The 20,544-nt window shown below is 44.9% G+C and overlaps 1 protein-coding gene across 1 annotated transcript in view; it reads left to right on the plus strand.

Annotated features, from left to right (window-relative positions):
- Positions 1 to 20,544, plus strand: part of CA8 (carbonic anhydrase 8) — a 99,183-nt gene that overhangs the window by 60,094 nt on the left and 18,545 nt on the right. The window contains exons 4-6 of the mRNA XM_066578293.1: positions 16,062 to 16,157; positions 18,359 to 18,421; positions 19,888 to 19,936. Of these exons, the coding sequence (XP_066434390.1) occupies positions 16,062 to 16,157; positions 18,359 to 18,421; positions 19,888 to 19,936 (208 nt within the window). The remainder of the gene's footprint in view (positions 1 to 16,061; positions 16,158 to 18,358; positions 18,422 to 19,887; positions 19,937 to 20,544) is intronic.

Raw genomic sequence — 20,544 nt, forward strand, 5'->3', positions numbered from 1 at the left:
TAAAATGTAAGAACATGCACTATGGTAGCAACAAGTCTTTTGCTGATTCCTAAGCTGTTACTCACACAGTCCCGGTTGTGTGGCTGCTGACGCTACACTGGAACAAAGTACTGGCTGGTGTGAACAGGTGTTTATCCAAAAATATAGCAAAGCAATAGGAAGATTTAGGCAGCAAGCAATAGCATAGTCTAGCAATCAGAGCCAAGGTCAGAGAGTACAGAAGTCACAGTAGGTCAGGCAGGAGTCAAAACGAGAATGTACACAAAGAGGGGCTTTGTCACCAATTGCTTAGACATGCTTGAAAGGTCTTGATGTAGTACTATTCAAAGTTGTTTGTGCCTCCCTGTTAATCTACTGGGGTCTGTCAGTATAAAGCCGCTTTTAGACGAGTGCATTGTAATACAACTAATCTGAAAAGAATAGCAATATGGAAGCAAAAATGCACAAAAAAAAAAAAACGCTGTGAAAAATATGGTCATGTGAATGAATACATAGATTTACATTACTTCCATATTACAGTCCCGAAAACATGGATCAAATAATGGGCTAAAATACACTAGTCTACAAATGGTCTAAAAGGCTTAACTTGATGAATTTAGATGTTTTTTTAACTCCTTAACTATGAAACTGTCATGTCTGCTATCCGTGTCTGCCGCCTTCTTAAGTTCCTGGGCAGTCGTGAGCATCGCTCTGCTCCTCCTGCGTGTATGGACTCTAGATGCCTGTTTTCTTCCAGCACTGAAGGAGTTGATTTGTTCCCTTGCTCTCAGCACAGCTGCAGGGTTAATAAGCATTTATCTGCTATTTAAGCTGGGCTGATGCACTTCCTCCTTGCCTCAGTATTGGTGTGTGTTGGTTTCTGACACACAGGACTCCTAGGTCATCTGCGTCTGACTTCAGCCTGTTTGTGTCAGAACCTGTAACTCTCGGGGCCGCCGTGCCCGCACCACCGGTCCTGCCACCCGGGCTACAGGAGTGCGGCGTAGGGGAGCCCCGGTTCTGGTGATCTCCCCGGGCCGCTGTAAGACTGGTCGCCGCCGGGTTGCTAGGGAGGCAGCTGGTGCTTCTAGTCACTTGACTACCAGGCTGGCTTCCCTAGTAACGGTCTGTGCTGCAAGACTGGGGGCGTGCCCCCAGCACCTCCCTGATTAGCCCTGCTGCTGTCAGGCTCCCCGCCCCAATCAGCTTCTGGGGCGGGAGCACTGACAGCATTTAAATATGTGTGTTTTCCTGTCAGGCGTTGCCAGTGTTAGTTTGGTTCTCCAGCTGCACCCGCGTTTATCCTGACTGCTCTTGTGACCTCGGCTTTTCTGACACCTGCTTTTGGACTTGACTACGTTTTTGCCTGACCCCTCTGTACTGCGTACCCTCTTGTTGCCTACCCGGATTGTCTGACCATTCTACCGTTGTTTGTCTCAGTGTCTGTTTGTCTCCCGTGTCCCGCTTCCCTAGTGAGGGTAGGGACCGTCGCCCAGTTGTCGCCCTGGGGGTTAGCCCAGGGGGGCAAGTAGGCAGGGACAGGGGTTGCGGGATATCTCAGGGACCCCCATATCCCGGACACTGTCCTGACAGTAACACTGGCCGAACGAAGGTCAGACCCTTGCATCCGCCCGGCGACTTTGAGCCCCTCGATGGAGGCCGTGGCGGCTGTAGCGAACCAGGTCCAGGTCCTTACGACCCTTGCCCAGGACCTAACCGCCCGCTTGCAGCCACGGGAGCAAGTGGCAGCTGCAGGCCCCATGCAGCCCCCGTCCGCTCCAGGAACAATGTCAGAACCTCGAGCCACGCTTCCGGATTGCTTCTCCGGAGAGAGAGATCAGTTTTTTGCATTTAGGGAGAGCTGCAAGCTCTACTTTGATCTCCGCCCCCACTCCTCTGGTACTGAATACCAGAAAGTGGGAATCGTAATTACCCGCCTGAGGGGAGAGCCCCAAAATTGGGCTTTCTCGCTACCAGCTGGCTCTCCAGCCCGACTATCCCTTGACGCCTTTTTTTCCGCCCTGGGTCAAATTTATGACGAACCCGACCGGGCGGGCTACGCAGTCTCCAAACTTCTGGCCCTGCGCCAGGGTTGTAAGATGGCGGAGGACTACTGTTCCCAATTTCGTCAACATTGTACGGAATCCCGGTGGAACGATGCCGCCCTAAAAGACTTATTTTTGACCGGCCTGTCTGAGGGTCTCAAGGACCTACTTGTGGCCCACCCAGAGCCTAGAACTCTGGAGCAAGCCATGTCGCTGGCTATTCGAGCCGACCGACGTTTGAGGGCCAGACACGCCGCTCGGACCACCCCACTCCCCACGTCTACTTCTTCGACTGACCCGACCTTTCACCCTCCCACCACCGAGGCCATGGAGCTGGGAGCCATGACCCCCAAGCAACGACGGGAACACCGCCTGAAGAAGAACCTCTGCTTCTACTGTGGGGAGCCGGGTCACCGCATTGCTACCTGCGCTAAGAAGCCACGGCAGGAAGAACTCCCGCTCCTAGGCAGTTGTCGGGGGGACTGTCTAGGAGCCAAGGTACTCCCTGTGTTGTCCAAGATGTTAGTGCCTTGCACCCTAGAATTTCATGCTTTCCACCGTACGGGGCAAGCCTTTGTTGATTCTGGGGCTGCGGCTAATTTCGTTAACTTTAATTTCGTTGCTCAACTGTCCGGAGTTTTGTTACGTTTAGAGACTCCGATTCTGGTTTCAGGAGTGGACTCCACTCCATTGCAAGCAGGGGTGGTTAATCTGGTTACCCCTGAAGTAAGGTTTACGATAGGAGCCTTACACGTGGAAACCTGCACCTTTCTAGTGATGAGAGATTTGTCTGTGGACGTCGTCCTAGGCCTCCCCTGGCTCCGGGAGCACAACCCGGTAGTAAATTGGGACACGTTGGAACTGGTAAGGTGGGGTCCCCGCTGTGTCAACCACCTTTGTGCGGTGAAGGTGGGAATCTCCACCTGCGAGGGGAGCCCCCTACCAGAATACCTCTCCGAGTTTTCTGACGTGTTCTCCAAACAATTATCTGAAGCTCTGCCCCCTCATAGGGAATGGGACTGTAAAATAGACTTGATTCCTGGGGCCAAACTTCCTAAGGGCCGCATTTATAACGTTACGGTCCCAGAGAGAGAATCCATGAGGGACTACATCCACGACAGTCTGGCCAAGGGGCACATCCGGCCCTCAGAATCCCCGGTGGGTGCCGGGTTTTTCTTCGTTGAGAAGAAGGATGGGGGTCTCCGGCCCTGTATTGACTATAGAGAGCTAAATAAAATCACAGTCCGAAACCAGTATGCTCTTCCACTCATTCCTGACCTCCTCAACCAGGTCGCTGGTGCCCGATGGTTTTCCAAACTTGATCTCAGGGGAGCATACAACCTCATCCGCATTCGGGAAGGGGATGAGTGGAAAACCGCCTTCAATACGCCCCTCGGGCATTTTGAATACCTAGTTATGCCTTTTGGATTGTGTAACGCCCCCGCCATTTTTCAGGGGTACATGAACTCAGTGTTTCAGGATATCATGGGGGTGTTCGTGGTTGTATATCTAGACGACATTTTGATTTTTTCCTCCGACTTGCCGAGTCACCATACTCACGTTCAGACTGTGCTAGCTCGACTCAGACATAACAAGCTGTTTGCTAAACTCGAGAAATGTGTTTTCGGGGTACAAAAGATATCATTTTTGGGGTATATCATCACGCCATGCGACTTCCAGATGGATCCTGAAAAGGTGAAGGCCATCACGGAGTGGGCCCAGCCAGGGTCGTTGAAAGCCCTTCAACGCTTCCTCGGCTTCGCCAACTACTATCGCAAATTCATTAAAGACTTCTCCGTGGTGGCTAAACCTCTAACGGACCTCACCAGAAAGGGGGCAGATGTGAGGACCTGGTCTTCTGAGGCTCTGAGGGCCTTCGATACCCTAAAGGCGGCGTTCTCTTCTGCACCTGTCCTAGTACAACCGGATCTGTCCAGCCCTTTTGTGGTGGAGGTAGATGCCTCTGAGTTTGGTGTGGGAGCGGTACTGTCCCAAGGTCCCTCCACTCTCACCAACCTTAGACCGTGTGCCTATTTTTCTAGGAAGTTTTCTTCCACCGAACGGAACTATGATATAGGCAACCGGGAATTGCTGGCGATTAAGTGGGCTTTCGAAGAGTGGAGGCATTTTTTGGAAGGAGCCCATCACCAGATCACGGTACTCACAGACCATAAAAACCTCACCTATCTAGATTCCGCTAAGAGGTTAAATGCTCGGCAAGCCCGCTGGGCCTTGTTTTTCTCTCGGTTCAATTTTATTGTTACCTATAGACCCGGTTCTAAGAATGTCAAGGCTGATGCCCTGTCTAGGAGTTTTGGTTCTCCGGAACCTTCCGAGCCGGAGCCTGAGAACATTCTCTCCCCTGGGGTGGTCCTCGCTGCTGTCTCCTCCGACCTTTCACCTCTCATTCACGCCGCTCAACAATCTGCTCCTGAAGCCCTTCCGGAAGGTAAATTATTTGTCCCGTTGTCACTGAGATTGAAAGTGTTAGAGGAGACACATGCTTCAGTCCTAGCTGGACACCCCGGCATCAGGGGTACTCTGGAGTTAGCGGCCAGACTCTATTGGTGGCCGCACATGGCCAAGGATGTACGGGTATTTGTGTCCGCGTGCCCGGTTTGCGCAAGGGGGAAGAATCTCAGGAGACGTCCTGAGGGGCCTCTTCTGCCCTTGCCCATTCCGTCCAGGCCATGGTCCCATTTGTCCATGGATTTTATTACTGATCTGCCATCCTCGCTGGGGAATACGGTCATTTGGGTAATAGTTGACCGTTTCTCTAAAATGTCTCATTTTGTTCCGCTTGGCAAGTTGCCTAACGCCAAACTTTTGTCTGAGATGTTCATCAAGGAGATTGTTCGGTTACATGGGATCCCCGAGGATATTGTGTCAGATAGAGGGGTTCAGTTCGTCGCTCGCTTCTGGCGAGCCTTCTGTAAAAATCTAAACGTTAATTTGTCCTTTTCCTCCGCTTTCCATCCCGAGAGTAACGGACAAACGGAACGGATGAATCAAGAACTTATCCAGTATCTGCGACTGTTTGTCTCTGATAACCAGTATCAGTGGGCCAACTACTTACCTCTCGCCGAATTTGCTATTAACAACCATGGTAACTCGTCGACCCAACTATCACCTTTTTTTTGTAACTATGGGTTTCATCCCCGGTTCTCGCTTTCCACTCCTTTTGTCTCGAACAATCCGGCCGCTGACATATCCGCTGAAGAACTGTGCACAGTTTGGGCCCAGGTTCGTAAGAACCTTCAGGGTTCCCAAGAGAAACTGCGTAAATACGCAAATAAAAGACGTACTATCTCTGCACCTTTTGTGGTCGGGGAGCAGGTTTTATTATCATCCAAGAATCTGAGACTTAAGGTTCCCTCCCTGAAACTTGCTCCCCGGTTCATTGGCCCATTTACGGTTTCTCAGGTTATCAACCCGGTGTCATATAAGTTGGCACTTCCTGACCCCTGGAAGGTCCACAAGGTTTTTCACAAGAACTTGCTTAAGAAGTATGTGACTCCAGTTCTCCCCACCCAGAACCCGCCTCCTCCCTCTCTGGTACAGGGGGAACTGGAGTATGAAGTAGAAAGGCTTGTGGATGCCCGACGGGTTAGAGGTGGGCTGCAGTACCTGGTCCACTGGAGAGGATTTGGCCCTGAGGATAGGACGTGGGTCCCTGCCAGGGACGTTCATGCGCCACGCCTAGTCCAGTCATTCCACAGGGCTTTCCCGCTTAAGCCCGCACCGGGCCATGGGGGTCCGGTGTCCCCCCGTAGAAGGGGGGGTACTGTCAGAACCTGTAACTCTCGGGGCCGCCGTGCCCGCACCACCGGTCCTGCCACCCGGGCTACAGGAGTGCGGCGTAGGGGAGCCCCGGTTCTGGTGATCTCCCCGGGCCGCTGTAAGACTGGTCGCCGCCGGGTTGCTAGGGAGGCAGCTGGTGCTTCTAGTCACTTGACTACCAGGCTGGCTTCCCTAGTAACGGTCTGTGCTGCAAGACTGGGGGCGTGCCCCCAGCACCTCCCTGATTAGCCCTGCTGCTGTCAGGCTCCCCGCCCCAATCAGCTTCTGGGGCGGGAGCACTGACAGCATTTAAATATGTGTGTTTTCCTGTCAGGCGTTGCCAGTGTTAGTTTGGTTCTCCAGCTGCACCCGCGTTTATCCTGACTGCTCTTGTGACCTCGGCTTTTCTGACACCTGCTTTTGGACTTGACTACGTTTTTGCCTGACCCCTCTGTACTGCGTACCCTCTTGTTGCCTACCCGGATTGTCTGACCATTCTACCGTTGTTTGTCTCAGTGTCTGTTTGTCTCCCGTGTCCCGCTTCCCTAGTGAGGGTAGGGACCGTCGCCCAGTTGTCGCCCTGGGGGTTAGCCCAGGGGGGCAAGTAGGCAGGGACAGGGGTTGCGGGATATCTCAGGGACCCCCATATCCCGGACACTGTCCTGACAGTTTGTCTCTGTACTTCTGTTTATCCTGCCCTTGCTTCTTCCCTGTTTTTGAGTTTGGCTCTGTCTTTAGCATTGCCTTCTGTCTGACATTTGTGTCTTACCTGTATTTTGTATATTTGCTGCTCCCTGACTTTGCATGTTATCCTGGTGTGATCCTGTCTCAGTCACCCAGAATAGAGCTCCTAGCCATAATCATATCTTTATATGTGTGTCTGCTGTCAGTCCTGCACTTCTCTCTTGTGTCCCATTAGGGATAGTCAGGCCTGAGAGGAAGACAGTGGGGCTGTTCTTATCAGGACGCCTACCCCACTTATAGGCAGGGATAACCTCGTCTCCCTTACTAGCAAAGGGCTAGATTTTCCATCGGACTACCAGGTGTCCGCTGCTAGCCACACCGGGAGTAGCCCAAAGCCAAACCAGTTGGTTGGTCCAGTGAGTCCACACTTGTTTCCGTAAAATAAACTATGTAACTTCTTCTTTGGACTTTCAGAGCTTGCTAACTTGTCTATGTAACAACAGTGGCAAGTCTGAATACAGTTCTTAGCTATGAATAATTCTATGTTCATTTTTTCCAGTCCTACACATACTTTTTGCATGAGACCTAAACGCTATTACAATTGTACATTTTACTGATAAAATAAAATATGCAGTATATCTAAACTCCTATCTCGTGTCCTATCCAGGTCATGCTGATTTCCATTATTGCTAAAGGAATCTAACCTTTTTGCAATCTACTGGCTATTCTGCAGTGTGGAAAACTCTGCACCAAAATTTGCATGTCTAACATGTGGATTCACAGAGTCCAGTGGAATATTCTGTCCCGTGTGAAATCACTCTAAATGGAACCTTTCACCCAGGTCATGCTGCCCAAACAATAGGCAACATGAACTTGGAACAGACAACCATATTGCAAGTATGTGTGTTTTATTGTGAAATATTACAGAGTTTCTCAAAAAACATACTCTGGAAATCTGCTCAGAATGGAACCTGGAGTCCCAGTTGACCTCTCCCTCACTTGATTATCTTGATTGACATGTCTTTCCCTGTTTGTGTATAGGGAGAGACCTGTCAGTCTCTGTAATCTAGGTGGGAGAGGCTGCTATAGAACTTCAAGCCCCACTCGCAGTGAATTCTCTGTCTCATACAGGACAGAATATTCCCCACTTTGCAGTGTTTCAGAATTAAATACACATGCTTGCAATGTGGGTGTCTGCCCTAACTTCACTTTGTCTGTAGTTTGGACATCATGAACCTGGTGACTAGTTCCCCTTAAAGCATTTACCTCTCTTCTAGATCCAAAAGTACAGGCACATGATACCCAACTCCACATCTGATTTCCTAAAAATTTCAGATCTGAAACTTCATGGACATGTCTCAAGAAGACAGTTCCTTCTACAAAAAAAGCATCAGATCACTGTGAATGCAGCTGTTCTCTCCCCAGTGATCAGTCATCTACACATTTGTGCAACAGTCGCTGCTGTGGAAACCTAGCATTAGATGCCGGCTATTTGAATGAATGTAAAGCATGGACGTGTCTGGTTTGCCAGAACAGGAGCCACTCTTACAAAGACAACCTTTTTAAATGATCTAAAACTTATATGTTTCTGCAGTCACATGCCCAGCAATAGCCTATCCCTGGTGGATAGGCTAGTGCCAGTAATGGCGCGCATCACGTGACCATGCTGCACCTGGAAGAAAGGAAGACCATAAGTCAGGAGCAGCATGGGAACGCTTTACAGGAAGGGGAGTATACTGTAAGGTCTGTGGACGTGGATCCACTGTGTCAACCTACAAAGTAGGCGATGGCCCAGTCCAGCAAGGCTGACAGCTGTCCCTCTGGTGTACAGAGGTAAGATACCAGATGGCTGAAACCCAGTCCGGGAAAGAGAACTAGGGAAGATACCTTGCCCTGAGCTAGTGTGAAGGAAAAGGAAGACCCTGCCTATAAGCAGGCCTAACGTCCTGATAAGGATGAACCCACAGTCTTTCTCTAGGCATTAGCTGACACCGACAGGACAGGACACCTATACAACAAAAGACAAAACAGGACTGGGAGGAGTAAAGAAACAGAGGGAGAAACAGGCTTACAAGGATAACACAGAGGAACAGTTAAAGGCTACAGGCAAGAGGATGCAAGAATGGGTAAACAACAAAGCGCAGGACACTGGATGCTAACAGAAACTGCAGAAACAGGGACTAAGCAGGAAGTTAGAGAGCAGAACTCACAGCAACACTGAAGCACTGAAAGAAAGGTCAGCTATATAGGGCGGTGATTGGCAATGGCCCTGCAGCTGAGCTGGGAACCCTGGAGCAATTAATTATAGAAGTGCTGGAAGAAGGGAAGTATAAGCTCAGGTTACAAGAGGAGCAGGATGATGCCCACGTCTGTCAGAATCAGGGAAAGGGAAGTTAGTCTTTAACAGTGGATCTAACATATACCAGCATTTTTTGAGTTTCTTTTTAAAACACCATTGGGCCTAACTGCTTCCAACCAGATCTGTCAAACCAGTGAGAAACAATTCTTCATGAAGAAGAACAGGCAGTTGGGGGCTCCCCTGAACATAGGGGAATGTGGGGCCTGGAGTCGGTGCTCCATTTTCACTATTGTTAATCCAGCCTTTGGCAATTGTATGAGGAAGAATGACTGTTAACGATGGGTCACACACATGCAGCATATAATCTATCCATGTTTATGGAGGGAACAAGCGCTGACCAACATGCTCATTGTTCATCAATGGTCATTAGCAAAGGCAGATTGTCTGCACATTTAAAAGGAACTTTAGTTACAAAGAGAGAAAAGAGCATCTGTAAGAGACTTCGTTTCTTGGGAAGATACCAGTACCCCATGTGACTGCTTGCCTCATGGACCCACACCAATCATGATCATCACAGTAAACCTTCACTTTTCTTCTAAATCATTAAAGCTCTGCGTATTTGATCAAAATGCAATCCTCTCTTCCCACATCTGATATGTAATATACCACATAGTATTATATTACATTATTTAGCAAGGCCATCTTTGTGACAAGCGTAACATTTATGCCTGCAAAACAAACACTGAAAGGAAAATCTTGGCTTAGGTGAGAATACTTGTGTTTTAACTGGCAAAAGATAAATCAAGAAGTGAATCTAGATGAAGAGTTTGCTGTCATGTGCCCGGATGCTATACTAATTTCACAATGTGTAGGATGCATTAAAAATCCTGAATACATAACTAAATGATTGTTTGTTTTTGTGATTCATATAATGTGATGTATTCCTCCCCATGAAAGAGATTACTGAGAAAATAGAAAAAAATTGGCTGCTGAAAAACAAATATGCATATTCTGGTTCAGTGGTTCTGTTCCAAGGGATTTTTTTAACTTTAACTTTGGGATATTTTAAAACAAAGAATATCACTTGTCCTAGTGTTAGAAATGTGTCCTGTGCCATTCACAAATATCTTTTTATCAAGAAAGTAGTCCTTGATATTTGGAAATTTTCAAGCGAATGTTTATTTGTCATCAATCGTCCCCTTAACCCCTTAGTGACCACCCAATAGTGTTTTTACGTCCTGACTTGCTGGGCTTTAACCTCCGAGGATGTAAAAACATGCTTCTTCTAGGGCTTAAAACCCTGCAGACTGTGGACGTGACAGCTCCATGCTTCTGGTTACTGGAGGTAGCCGAGATTCTGGAGCTGTCATCCTGGGTGGTGGGACACCCTCCTGGTCACACGTTCGTCGGTATCCACTGGATACTGGCGATCGCATTAAAGTCAATAGACAGTAAAAAAAAAGTTAAAGTTTCAGCTCCCCTTATGGATTGGATCCGTAAGGGGACCTGAGAATACTCACCCCCACCCTCCGTGATGTCCCCTGAAGTTCTGGTCCTGCAGGACCTGATGCCGGCGTCTGTGCATGCATGTCAGACGTCATTACGTCACACGCATGCGCATAGGGCGGGAAATTTAAAAACTCCCTGCTCCCGGCTAGTATGATTAGCCAAGAGCACTGAGCTATCACCAGGAGCCGCTGTATGGGGTTCCGGGTCACATGATCGCTGCTATCCAATGGGTAACAGTAATCATGTAAAAGTAAAAAAAAAGTTTTAAAAAGTGCAAAAAAAAAGAAAAAAAAAGGTTGGTTTAATCTACCCTCATGGATCATATTCATGAGGGGAGATGAAATTAGGTACTTAAGGCCCCCGGATTTATCCGCGGACCTTACCCTGGCTTCTGCACACATGTCCATCGCCAACATGGTGGAAGCATGTGCAGAAGCTGCAGATTGCTAAGGGAAATTTAAAATCTCACCCCATCTGGCTACTAAATGTAGCTGAGAGCCTGTAGACCTCACGGGGGGCCGCAGTATGTGGTTATTGGTCACGTGGATAACGGCGATGATGTAAAAGTAAAAAAAAGCTAAAGTTTCACCTCCCGTCATGGATCCAAACCATGAGGGGAAGTGAAATCACTTATCTAAGGCCTGCGATGATGTCCCCTGAAGGGATTCTTGGCGGACGCAAGCGCAGAAGCTGAAGAAAGCGCAGAAGAAAATTTAAAATCTCCTTGCTGCTGGCTACTAAAGGTAGCCAAGAGTTTTATCCGAAACTGCTTAGTTCAGTGATAATCAGTATTTTATAAAAAGGTCAGATTCACACATGTAATTTTTTTTTAGCTAAACAGAAGTGGATACTAAAACGTGAAGTATCAGCTTTTTTCTATTCACTCTTGCAAATATTGCATCAAAACCCAATAAAAAACAGATTGTGTCATTACAGTCAAAATGTTTTCAAGTTATGCAACTATATGCAAGGTTGTTAGTCTTTCCAGGTTTAAGGCCAGTGTGTGTGACACGGACTCCACTTAAAGATGGCACAGACAATGCCACAGAAATAGCAGGGTTAATAAAAAAAGGTAGTTTCCTCACTATGTGGCACTGGGTGTGGTGGTTACGGTCTCTAAATGAAGGCAATGGGCTTAATGGTTATAGATCTTACGGAAGCAAAGAGCTTGGTGGTTATACTTCTTTACAGATGAAGAATACTTGATAGTTTCGCTGTAGTGACCTGGAAATGTGATATTACAGAATAAAAGTACTTTACCTGCAAGTCAAGAGCAACTGTCCAAACTACCAGTTCATTTAACAAAGGGTAGTTATGCTGGGTTTTGTTTAATAAGAATATGGAGTCAGGATAGGGAGCTGAATAGTAATGTAACTTAGTAATTTCACTGTAAAATAATGGATTAAGGACCTGGACAAAAGACCTGGGATGATGTCATGGAGCACGCGACCCAAGTCACATGACTGGTCGAGGGGCAGAACTAATTGCAGCCAATCTGAAATAAGATCCCTGAGTGGAAGGAGGGGGGGGGGACTTCCTGTCTTTCTCTCTATGGCGCAGTTAAAAAAAATATAACAGTGTGACGAGGCAGAAGGGAGTTCAGTCAGAGAGTGAAGAGACAGAGATAGGAGGAGGAGAATTGTTTTGCAGCCATGTGAAGCCATGGGCTTCTCCTCTGCCCTGTAACTGGAGACGTTTAATGACATCTTCAGAAATTCTGTGTGTAGTTAATCAATCTCCCACTATGCTGAGAGAAAAGTCTGCTGTTTTTTTCAAAACCTGAAGTCCGTTTACGCCAACCTTCTAGCTCTGATTTCTATCAAACAGCCGACACAAGCTTTAGACAGCAGAGACTCTTCATAGGACTAATTGAGTGAGTACTGGGGAACTTTGGCTCATGTGTCAGGAATGGCAAATTGTGGTTTTATTTTGTCAGTCATCGTCAGTGTCTCTCTATAGCTCCCCCTTATCTCAGGTGCTGCCTCCTAAGGGCTTGTTCATCCATGTATCAGGTATTAAACTGTGTATATGCAAGTTTTACAGTTTTAATATTCCAGAAGACTGCCACTTTCCAAAAGTAAATGGTGTGCCTGCAGTTTAGTTGCATACGTGTTAGTCTTATTTCGCTACGAAGAACATTTAAATTAGGCACTGCTATCACGTTTACATAATTCCATTAGTCGTCCAGATCCTGTTGTATACCTTCCCCTGTGCGCAAGATTACACAGATGACACTGCACTCATCACCAGCATGATACAGCTCCTCAGCAACCTCTTAGAAACCACTCAGGGAGTGCAGGCCTCTACCCGCTTGTCGCACGTTGCAGCACATGTTTACAAAGGCAATAACATGTAAGTATGCAACAGCACAGTCTATAAAACACTACTCCATCCAGTGGTTACCAATAGCAATGATAACAAGTCTCTACTACAGTTCAGTTTGGTGTGCTTTTACCTCAATGTACAGTCTCTCCATTAGGCTAATTTCACACAGGCGAGCGTGATATCAAGCTGTGAAACTCGTCCCAATATCACGCTCGGGAATGTGTGATGTACCCTTGGATGCGAGGAGTTTGTGTCAAAAATGCCTACCATCATGTCAGGAAATAGCAATCCTCTGGCAAGTGTTTCCCATTGTTTTCCATTTTCAATGGGAAACCTTGCGTCACACTTTCATGCACCTCACATGCCTTGAAAACAATAGGTGAGGCAGTCCAAGGGAACGCCCCAAGATAGGACATGCCACAATTTTTTTCCCACGATGCGGAAAAAAAAGAAAGGTGAAAAAGAAAAAAAAAATTAAAAATCGCTTGTGTATATAACCCCATTCGAAAGAATAGGGCTCATATTTATGCAAAATTTGTGCGTCTTGCAAGACACAAATTTTGCACAGTTTTCTTGGCTGTGTGAAAGCGACCTTAAAGGTATGTCAGAAGATTCTCCACATAGCAGGACTAGCTTTCTTTGATCGTCTGTACAGCTTGTCTCACACCAGCAGGCCTCAGTACACTCCCTATAGTACACACTCTTTCAGTAAACCCATGGGCATTCTCAGGGTGGCAAACTGCTTGGGCAGTACAGCTCAGGTCACACTTACAAGAAGTCCTTTGTAGATCACCCAATCATTCTCTGGGCAGTGGTTCATAAGCACTCGCAGGAGACCTTTTACGTATGGCTCATCTGCTCTATCGCTTTTCACAGGACCTGGTTTCTTACCAGTTGCAATTTCCAGGTTTACTCCCCTGACATTACAGCATGCCCAATTCTTCTGCAGTCTCAGTCCTCCTCATACTTCATCCCTAGGTGGGTGTGCCTTAGTGGCAAATGCTATTCTACCTCTTTCATTTTAACTATAGCCACTAGGTGCTGTAAGCAATCTCCGTATTGCATGGCCAGGGGCATGTTATATAATATCTTACAGTGCATTCGTACATGTGGCCTAATATCCACACAGGATGCATACCCAAAGCATTAAAGACATCATCATAATTACAGTGCACAATTATATATTTTTCTGCTGACAGCCTGTAAGGGAAAAAACTTAAAGGGGTTGTCCCGAGGCAGCAAGTGGGTCTATACACTTCTGTATGGCCATAATAATGCACTTTGTAATATACATTGTGCATTAATTATGAGCCATACAGAAGTTATAAAAAGTTTTATACTTACCTGCTCCGTTGCTAGCGTCCTCGTTCCCATGGAGCCCGACTAATTTTCGGCCTCCGATGGCCAAATTAGCCGCGCTTGCGCAGTCCGGGTCTTCTGTAATCTTCTATGGAGCCGCTCGTGCCAGAGAGCGGCTCCGTGTAGCTCCGCCCCGTCACGTGCCGATTCCAGCCAATCAGGAGGCTGGAATCGGCAGTGGACCGCACAGAAGAGCTGCGGTCCACGAAGACAGAGGATCCCGGCGGCCATCTTCAGCGGTAAGTATTGAAGTCACCGGAGCGCGGGGATTAAGGTAAGCGCTCCGGTAAACTTCCTTTACTTCCCTGCATCGGGGTTGTCTCGCGCCGAACGGGGGGGGGGTTGAAAAAAAAAAAAACCCGTTTCGGCGCGGGACAACCCCTTTAACCCTATGAGTGACAGAAAGTTATCATGTTCATTAGCTTAATTACATAGGATGCATAGAGTGTACATGGCTAATAGGAAAATATCATTTTTTGATTGATTTAAACCAAAGCCTAATACTGCTAATTTGTGTGATATGTCAAGGATACATTTTATGTTGTGTAGACAGTAGTGTAAAGCATTACATTGTTGTTTATGATACAAAAATGTATATCTGACATAATTTGTAATGTGATGGTAGTACGACTATACAAACATAAGCTATTACAGTGTGTGTTTTAGGGTATATTATTTTACATGGAATGACTAGTTAATGACTTAATATTAATTATTAAATAATGATGAAAGGCAAAAAACATACCTTTTTGGTGTCAGATTTAGTCTATACACTTATATTTTGCAACACATTTTTTCAAATACTTTGTCATACTTTTGTATGCTTTTGGAAATACCAAAATGTAATACCATACACAGTCTGTGAAAAAGAGTGGGGCCTTTACGTCTAACCAGGACACACTGGATCTGTCACCCGCAGATCTCCCACAAATGCAAATCAACAAATGACAAAACAAGAATAGAACCAAAATATAGGAAACACTGTCCCTATATAACCAAACACATGGAAGGGCCCTGCCTGAAAGCAGGACGATCATCCTGATAAGGATGGCCCTGACCAAGTGCCTCAGCCCCTAGTTGACCTGATGTGGGAAAGGGAAATAACACAAGGAAACCAAAACTAGAAATGAAAACAAGTGCAGTACTTAGCTTGAGATGCAGCAGGTAACTGAGCAATCCAGTACAAGCTGTAACTACTAGCCCAGCAAGACAAAGACTGAAAATCAACAGCAGTTCAGCTCAGTATCAGGCCGGGCTGAATAGCCCTAGTAATTACCCACAGGTGGGACTAAGCATGCCACACCTAATACCACACCCACTGAGCCAGAAGATGTAGAAACACATCCACCAGAACCAGACTATCAGCAAGGCAGCAATCCCAGAACAACCACAACAGGGGCTGTTTCATAAAAAAAATCAGGTCCTTTTTTAAGAATCCTTGAAAACTGCATTAGGGTATGTTCACACAGTGAAATCCACCTGAGATTTTTCCATGCAGTTTCCGATTCTAAAAACTGCAGCCAAGCCATGAATTTCTGCAATGAATATCTGTTGCATATTTTGCCATAGATCTGCACATAGATTTAGCACATTGCGAATGGGCGAAACTTGTATGTAGACTTTCCAATGTGATTTTACACAGATCCACATGAAGAAGTGAAATATCACTTCAAATGTATATGTGCAAAATTGCATCAGAAATTGCACACTTGCCTGGCTAAATCCACATGTGGATCTGCGGCAAAATACACAGCAGACATTTGCAGCTTAGCCTCAGATTTCTACCAAGGTTTTTAAAGGCAGAATCCATGTGGAAAAATCCGCTTTGGATTCTTCAGTGTGCAAATATCCTTAAGCATTTACAACTTACAAATGCAGCAATTCTTAACATGACCGGCATATCATGATACCTTGATTTACAACATTGTAGTACATTGTAGTTATTATAACACTTTAAATGTTAAGTTAACATTTGCTGCATCTGCACCTTCAGTGATCACCAAACTTTCTTTGTAAAAATATGACTTTAGTTCTAACATGACAGCACCGAGATGCACTAAATATTTTCTGTTTATCCTCAGCTTCACCTTATCCATTGGAACTCTACCTTATACCGGAATATAAAGGAAGCCTTAGGGCAAGTACATGGGATTGCTATAATTTCCTTATTTGTACAGGTAATCATGTTTTCTTTCCTTTTAGCTATTTAAATTGAATTAGTACAGACTTTTTTGTCCTTTGTATTGTGTTGCCTTTTTTTACTAACAACTTATTTGTCATTGACACTGAACTGCAAACTTTCTACCCTCCAAATTTTACAAGAACATGCACAAGTCATTTGGATTGGATCATCTTTTTAAAGTCAACCTGCCAGGATTTCTGAGTAAACAACAGAGTAAAGGCCCTTTTACATACAACAATTATTGCTCAAAATTCACTTAAAAGACACCTTTTGAGCGATAAAATGTATGTAAATGTGCCCATCTTTTACTTGTTTGCCAAACGATGATTGTATGTTCGGCATAAAATCCATCGTTCGTCAGAAGAGCTGATAACAAGGACTTCATGCTGTGTTCTCTGCGGGGAGCGCTGATAACATTGTCTTAGCTGTCAGCCCCTCAGCAGAACAAAGGGAATGTATTCAGAGAACAGACCACCCGCTGTTCTCTAAATATAGCTCCCAGTGGCTCACACACTTTAATAAGCTACTAATTGGCATTAGTACCAATTAGTAGCTTAAGGAGCAAGGCATCTAGCTCCTGCAGCAGCATAGTTCTCCTGTCCGTATACATTGGTGGAGACTCCAACAGGGCCTCACTTCTCCTTCATCGTTCTGTTTGTCCATACAGAATACTGAACGATGGATCGGCCTGTGTAATCAGGCAGTCATTCAATTATAAACGACTGCCTGTTTATTGTGAATGGAAGCAGGTGGCTAGAACGATCCCTGGCCTGCTCCACCTCCATTCACTGAGTGATGCTTGTTCCTGTGTAAAAGCACGTGAACAATTATCGCTGGGAAGACCCGTTGGGCATCTGCGTTCACCAGGTCGGCCCATATAAAAGGGCTCTTAGAGGTTTTTTTAGTACATTTCTTTAAAAAAAAATGTAGGCCATTCACAATATATATATTTTTAGATATGGCCAGCATAATTTAAAAATAAATGTTACTCAGCAAACCCTGTTAACCTGTCATCACATAATACAGTCCGGCAATTAAGCTCAGTGGAATCCGCATATGCTGCAGACAAAGAGTGCCCAACAGACTCCATTCAATATAATAGATCTTGTGAACAATCCCCAAGGCATTTTGTACCCCCACCCCGTTCACAGTGGTAGCAAAGCAGATGAGATTTTAACAAATGTCATCCACAATCTGCAGAAAAAATGTGTGTAGTCTGCACAGAAATTGATATGTGTTGTAAATTTGCAGCATACTGTATCTATTCGTGTTGTGGATTACCACTGAAGATCTAACCCCCTTCTTTCCATGCCTTCCACCTCTGTGTCTGTCATGGCCCCTGTGTGATGCTTGCAATTACTTTATCATTGCAGTCATCACAAAGGGAAATGACAGCAGTAAAAAGCAGCAACAACCGCAACACAAGTCAGGCGGCCCTAAACATCTACTGGCCCGATCCGGGGGGCCCATGCCAGCCTGCCCCCGTATGCTTATTATCTAAATTTTAGTACAAGCTATTGACATAGATATTTTTCAAAAGCAGATTGTTAAAAAAAAAGCAAAGTGTAATCCTAAGTAATGCAAGTGAAAGTGAGACACAAGTCTTTGAAAGAATTAGTAGTGAAAGTGAAATGAAAATAAAAAGAAGGAAAATCGAATTATATCAGATTCATCCAATTCAGAAGAAAGGGACTTGGATTTAGAAATTGATGAACCTAAAGAAAGTACAGAACTCTTAATTAAAAAAAAGCCTAATGTTTTGTCCTACATGCCCATCCAAGCCACAACTATGCATAGATTCCTTCAAAGATTATCGTTCAAAATAAATTTTATTTTTAATGATTATGTTTTAAATATATATCAAGTGCACTAAAAAGAAGATATTTTATGGATTTTATCTGATATATTATATATATACCTAATAAATATTTCCAATTAGAGTAAAGGAAACTGTCACCCTTTTATGGGTAACAGGGCGCCTGTGGAAACATACCTGTCATCCACTTTCAGGTGATGTGGCACTTAAAGTGTTAATAGAATGAATGTATCCATACAGACTGGCATAATGAAGTATTAAAAAATATCAAGGAAAAAAGCCCTAAAACGCTAATCTTTTGCTATTAATGCTGATGACATATCTATGTTGCATAACAGCTGTTTTAATCATTGTTTCTCTTTTGTGTCTTTGTGTTTTAGATAGGAAAAGAGCACATAGGCCTGAATGCCATAACAGACATTCTTGAGGATATCCAGTATAAAGTAAGTCTTTGTTTGACAAGCTCGAAAATATGTCTCATCCAAACAAGACAGAAGAGATACAGTTTAACATGTATTCATCATGTGTGCTAGAATTATACCATTGTCTTCCTTGACAACATACAGTAGTTGACCTTGTCTTGAAACCATTTACTTATATAAACTTTCTGACAGGCTACATATCACATATTTTCATCTCTCTTCTATCTAAATACAACATAAAATGCTTGTTTTAGTATCCCAGTAGTAAAAGGTTAAGAAGGCAGACATCCTGGTTGCATTACCAGTTCCTCTGAGGGTGGACACCCACTGGCGTTTTATTCTCTCTTACGCTGTGAGAGCAAGTGAAAAAACTTGCTCGCAGCGCAAGAAAAACGCTGGAATATCACCAGTGTTTTGAATGGGGCCAGCGGCAGCAGCGCTAGCCCCATTGAAAACATAGGGAGAATACCGCGGACTTCCGCCACAGCTGTCACAGCTGTGACAGCTGTGGCAGAAGTGCAGCATGCTATCCCATTGCTTTCAATTGGGTCGGCGCTGCTGCCAACCCCATTGAAAGCAGTGGTTCGTGGCAGCCCCCGTAGTATGATTTTTGGGAAAGGGCTTGAAATATAAGCCCTTCCCTGAAAATCATCATTAGCTGGATAAAAAACCAAAAAACAAATATATTCACCTCTCTGCCGCTCAAACGCGTCCTCCGACTGGCTCCCCTGCACTGCTGTCCAGCACTTTCAGCAGGCGGGCATTTAAAAATCCTCACTTTCTGAAAGGGCTGTGCTGATTGGCCGAGCGCTCAGCCAATTACAGCCAGCGCTTAGCTATTCATTCATTCATTAAAAAAAAAAAACAACTATGTGTGTGGTATCGTAGTAATCTTACTCATCCATAGAATTAAGTTAATCATTTTTCTTGTATTGTGTATACCATAGAAACAAAACTTGCTTAAAGATGGTGGAATGTAACTTTTTTTTTTCCACTTCACTCCACTTTTTAAAAAGTTTATCTGTATATAATATGGCACAGTAAATAGTCTAATTGAAAATACAACTCATAATGCAAAGAACAAGCCATCAGGCAGCTGGGTGGATGGATAAATAAAGGAGTTATGATTTTTCAAAAGTGGGGAGGAGAAACCGAAAATGAAAAAGAAAGAGCGGTGTACTTAAGGGGTTAACTATTTTATGAAATATATAGCATTTAATGGTAAGAATTTTTTTTACAGAAGTACAAGAAATTTGATGGAAAAAAAAATTACAGACATTTTCATTCTCTACCCGTGTAATAAAGCAGATGAATAATTTGTCCTTGCTATCTTTCAAGTTTAATAGATAAAGAAGACTACAAACAGTATAATTAGTAGATTATGAAAACGTCCTTCAGTCCAAGGACTGCGGAATGTAATGGTGATTGCTCAATGTCCACAACTTTTGTTCAATTTCAAACTTTGTTTCATTTCATTTCATTTACAGGGAAAATCGAAAACAATACCATGTTTTAATCCCAACACATTATTACCGGGTAAGCCTGAACTATGAACTGAGACATTATTTGAAAAGCTCTGAGTTCAATTTCTTTTTTAAATAGTAAAATCATGTGACAATATTAAATATTTCTATACCATCTTTAGCAAATGCAGTTTGTCCTTACTACAAATGAGTGCAAATGTAATAAGAATCATAATCTTTTATTTGTATAGCGCCAACATATTCCGCAGCGCTTACATAGACAGGGGGGATACAGAAAGACAAAAGTACAAACATTACAGAACCACGGTTACATAGTAATCAATTGATGGAAACAATAGGGGTGAGGGTCCTGCTCCAACGAGCTTACATACTACAAGTAATGGGGTGATACAGAAGGTAAAATGGCTGGAGATGTGCACACTATGGCGAGGTGAAGAGTGAGGATTGGTATACACATAAACAATGGTCAGACGTTCAGCAGTGTGCCGGCTGAATCGGTATGACTGCAAGGGCAGTTGATGGTAGCTAGCAGGGATTGCAGTCAGTAGGTCAGGGAGCATGTTATCAGGCGGAGTACAGAGGGGTTTGGTTTAGGGGATGTGATATGCCACCCTGAAGAGGTACGTTTTTAGGGCACGCCTGAAGTTTTGTGAGTTCTGG

This window comes from Eleutherodactylus coqui, chromosome 9 (assembly GCF_035609145.1).
Source record: "Eleutherodactylus coqui strain aEleCoq1 chromosome 9, aEleCoq1.hap1, whole genome shotgun sequence".
Taxonomy (NCBI): domain Eukaryota; kingdom Metazoa; phylum Chordata; class Amphibia; order Anura; family Eleutherodactylidae; genus Eleutherodactylus; species Eleutherodactylus coqui.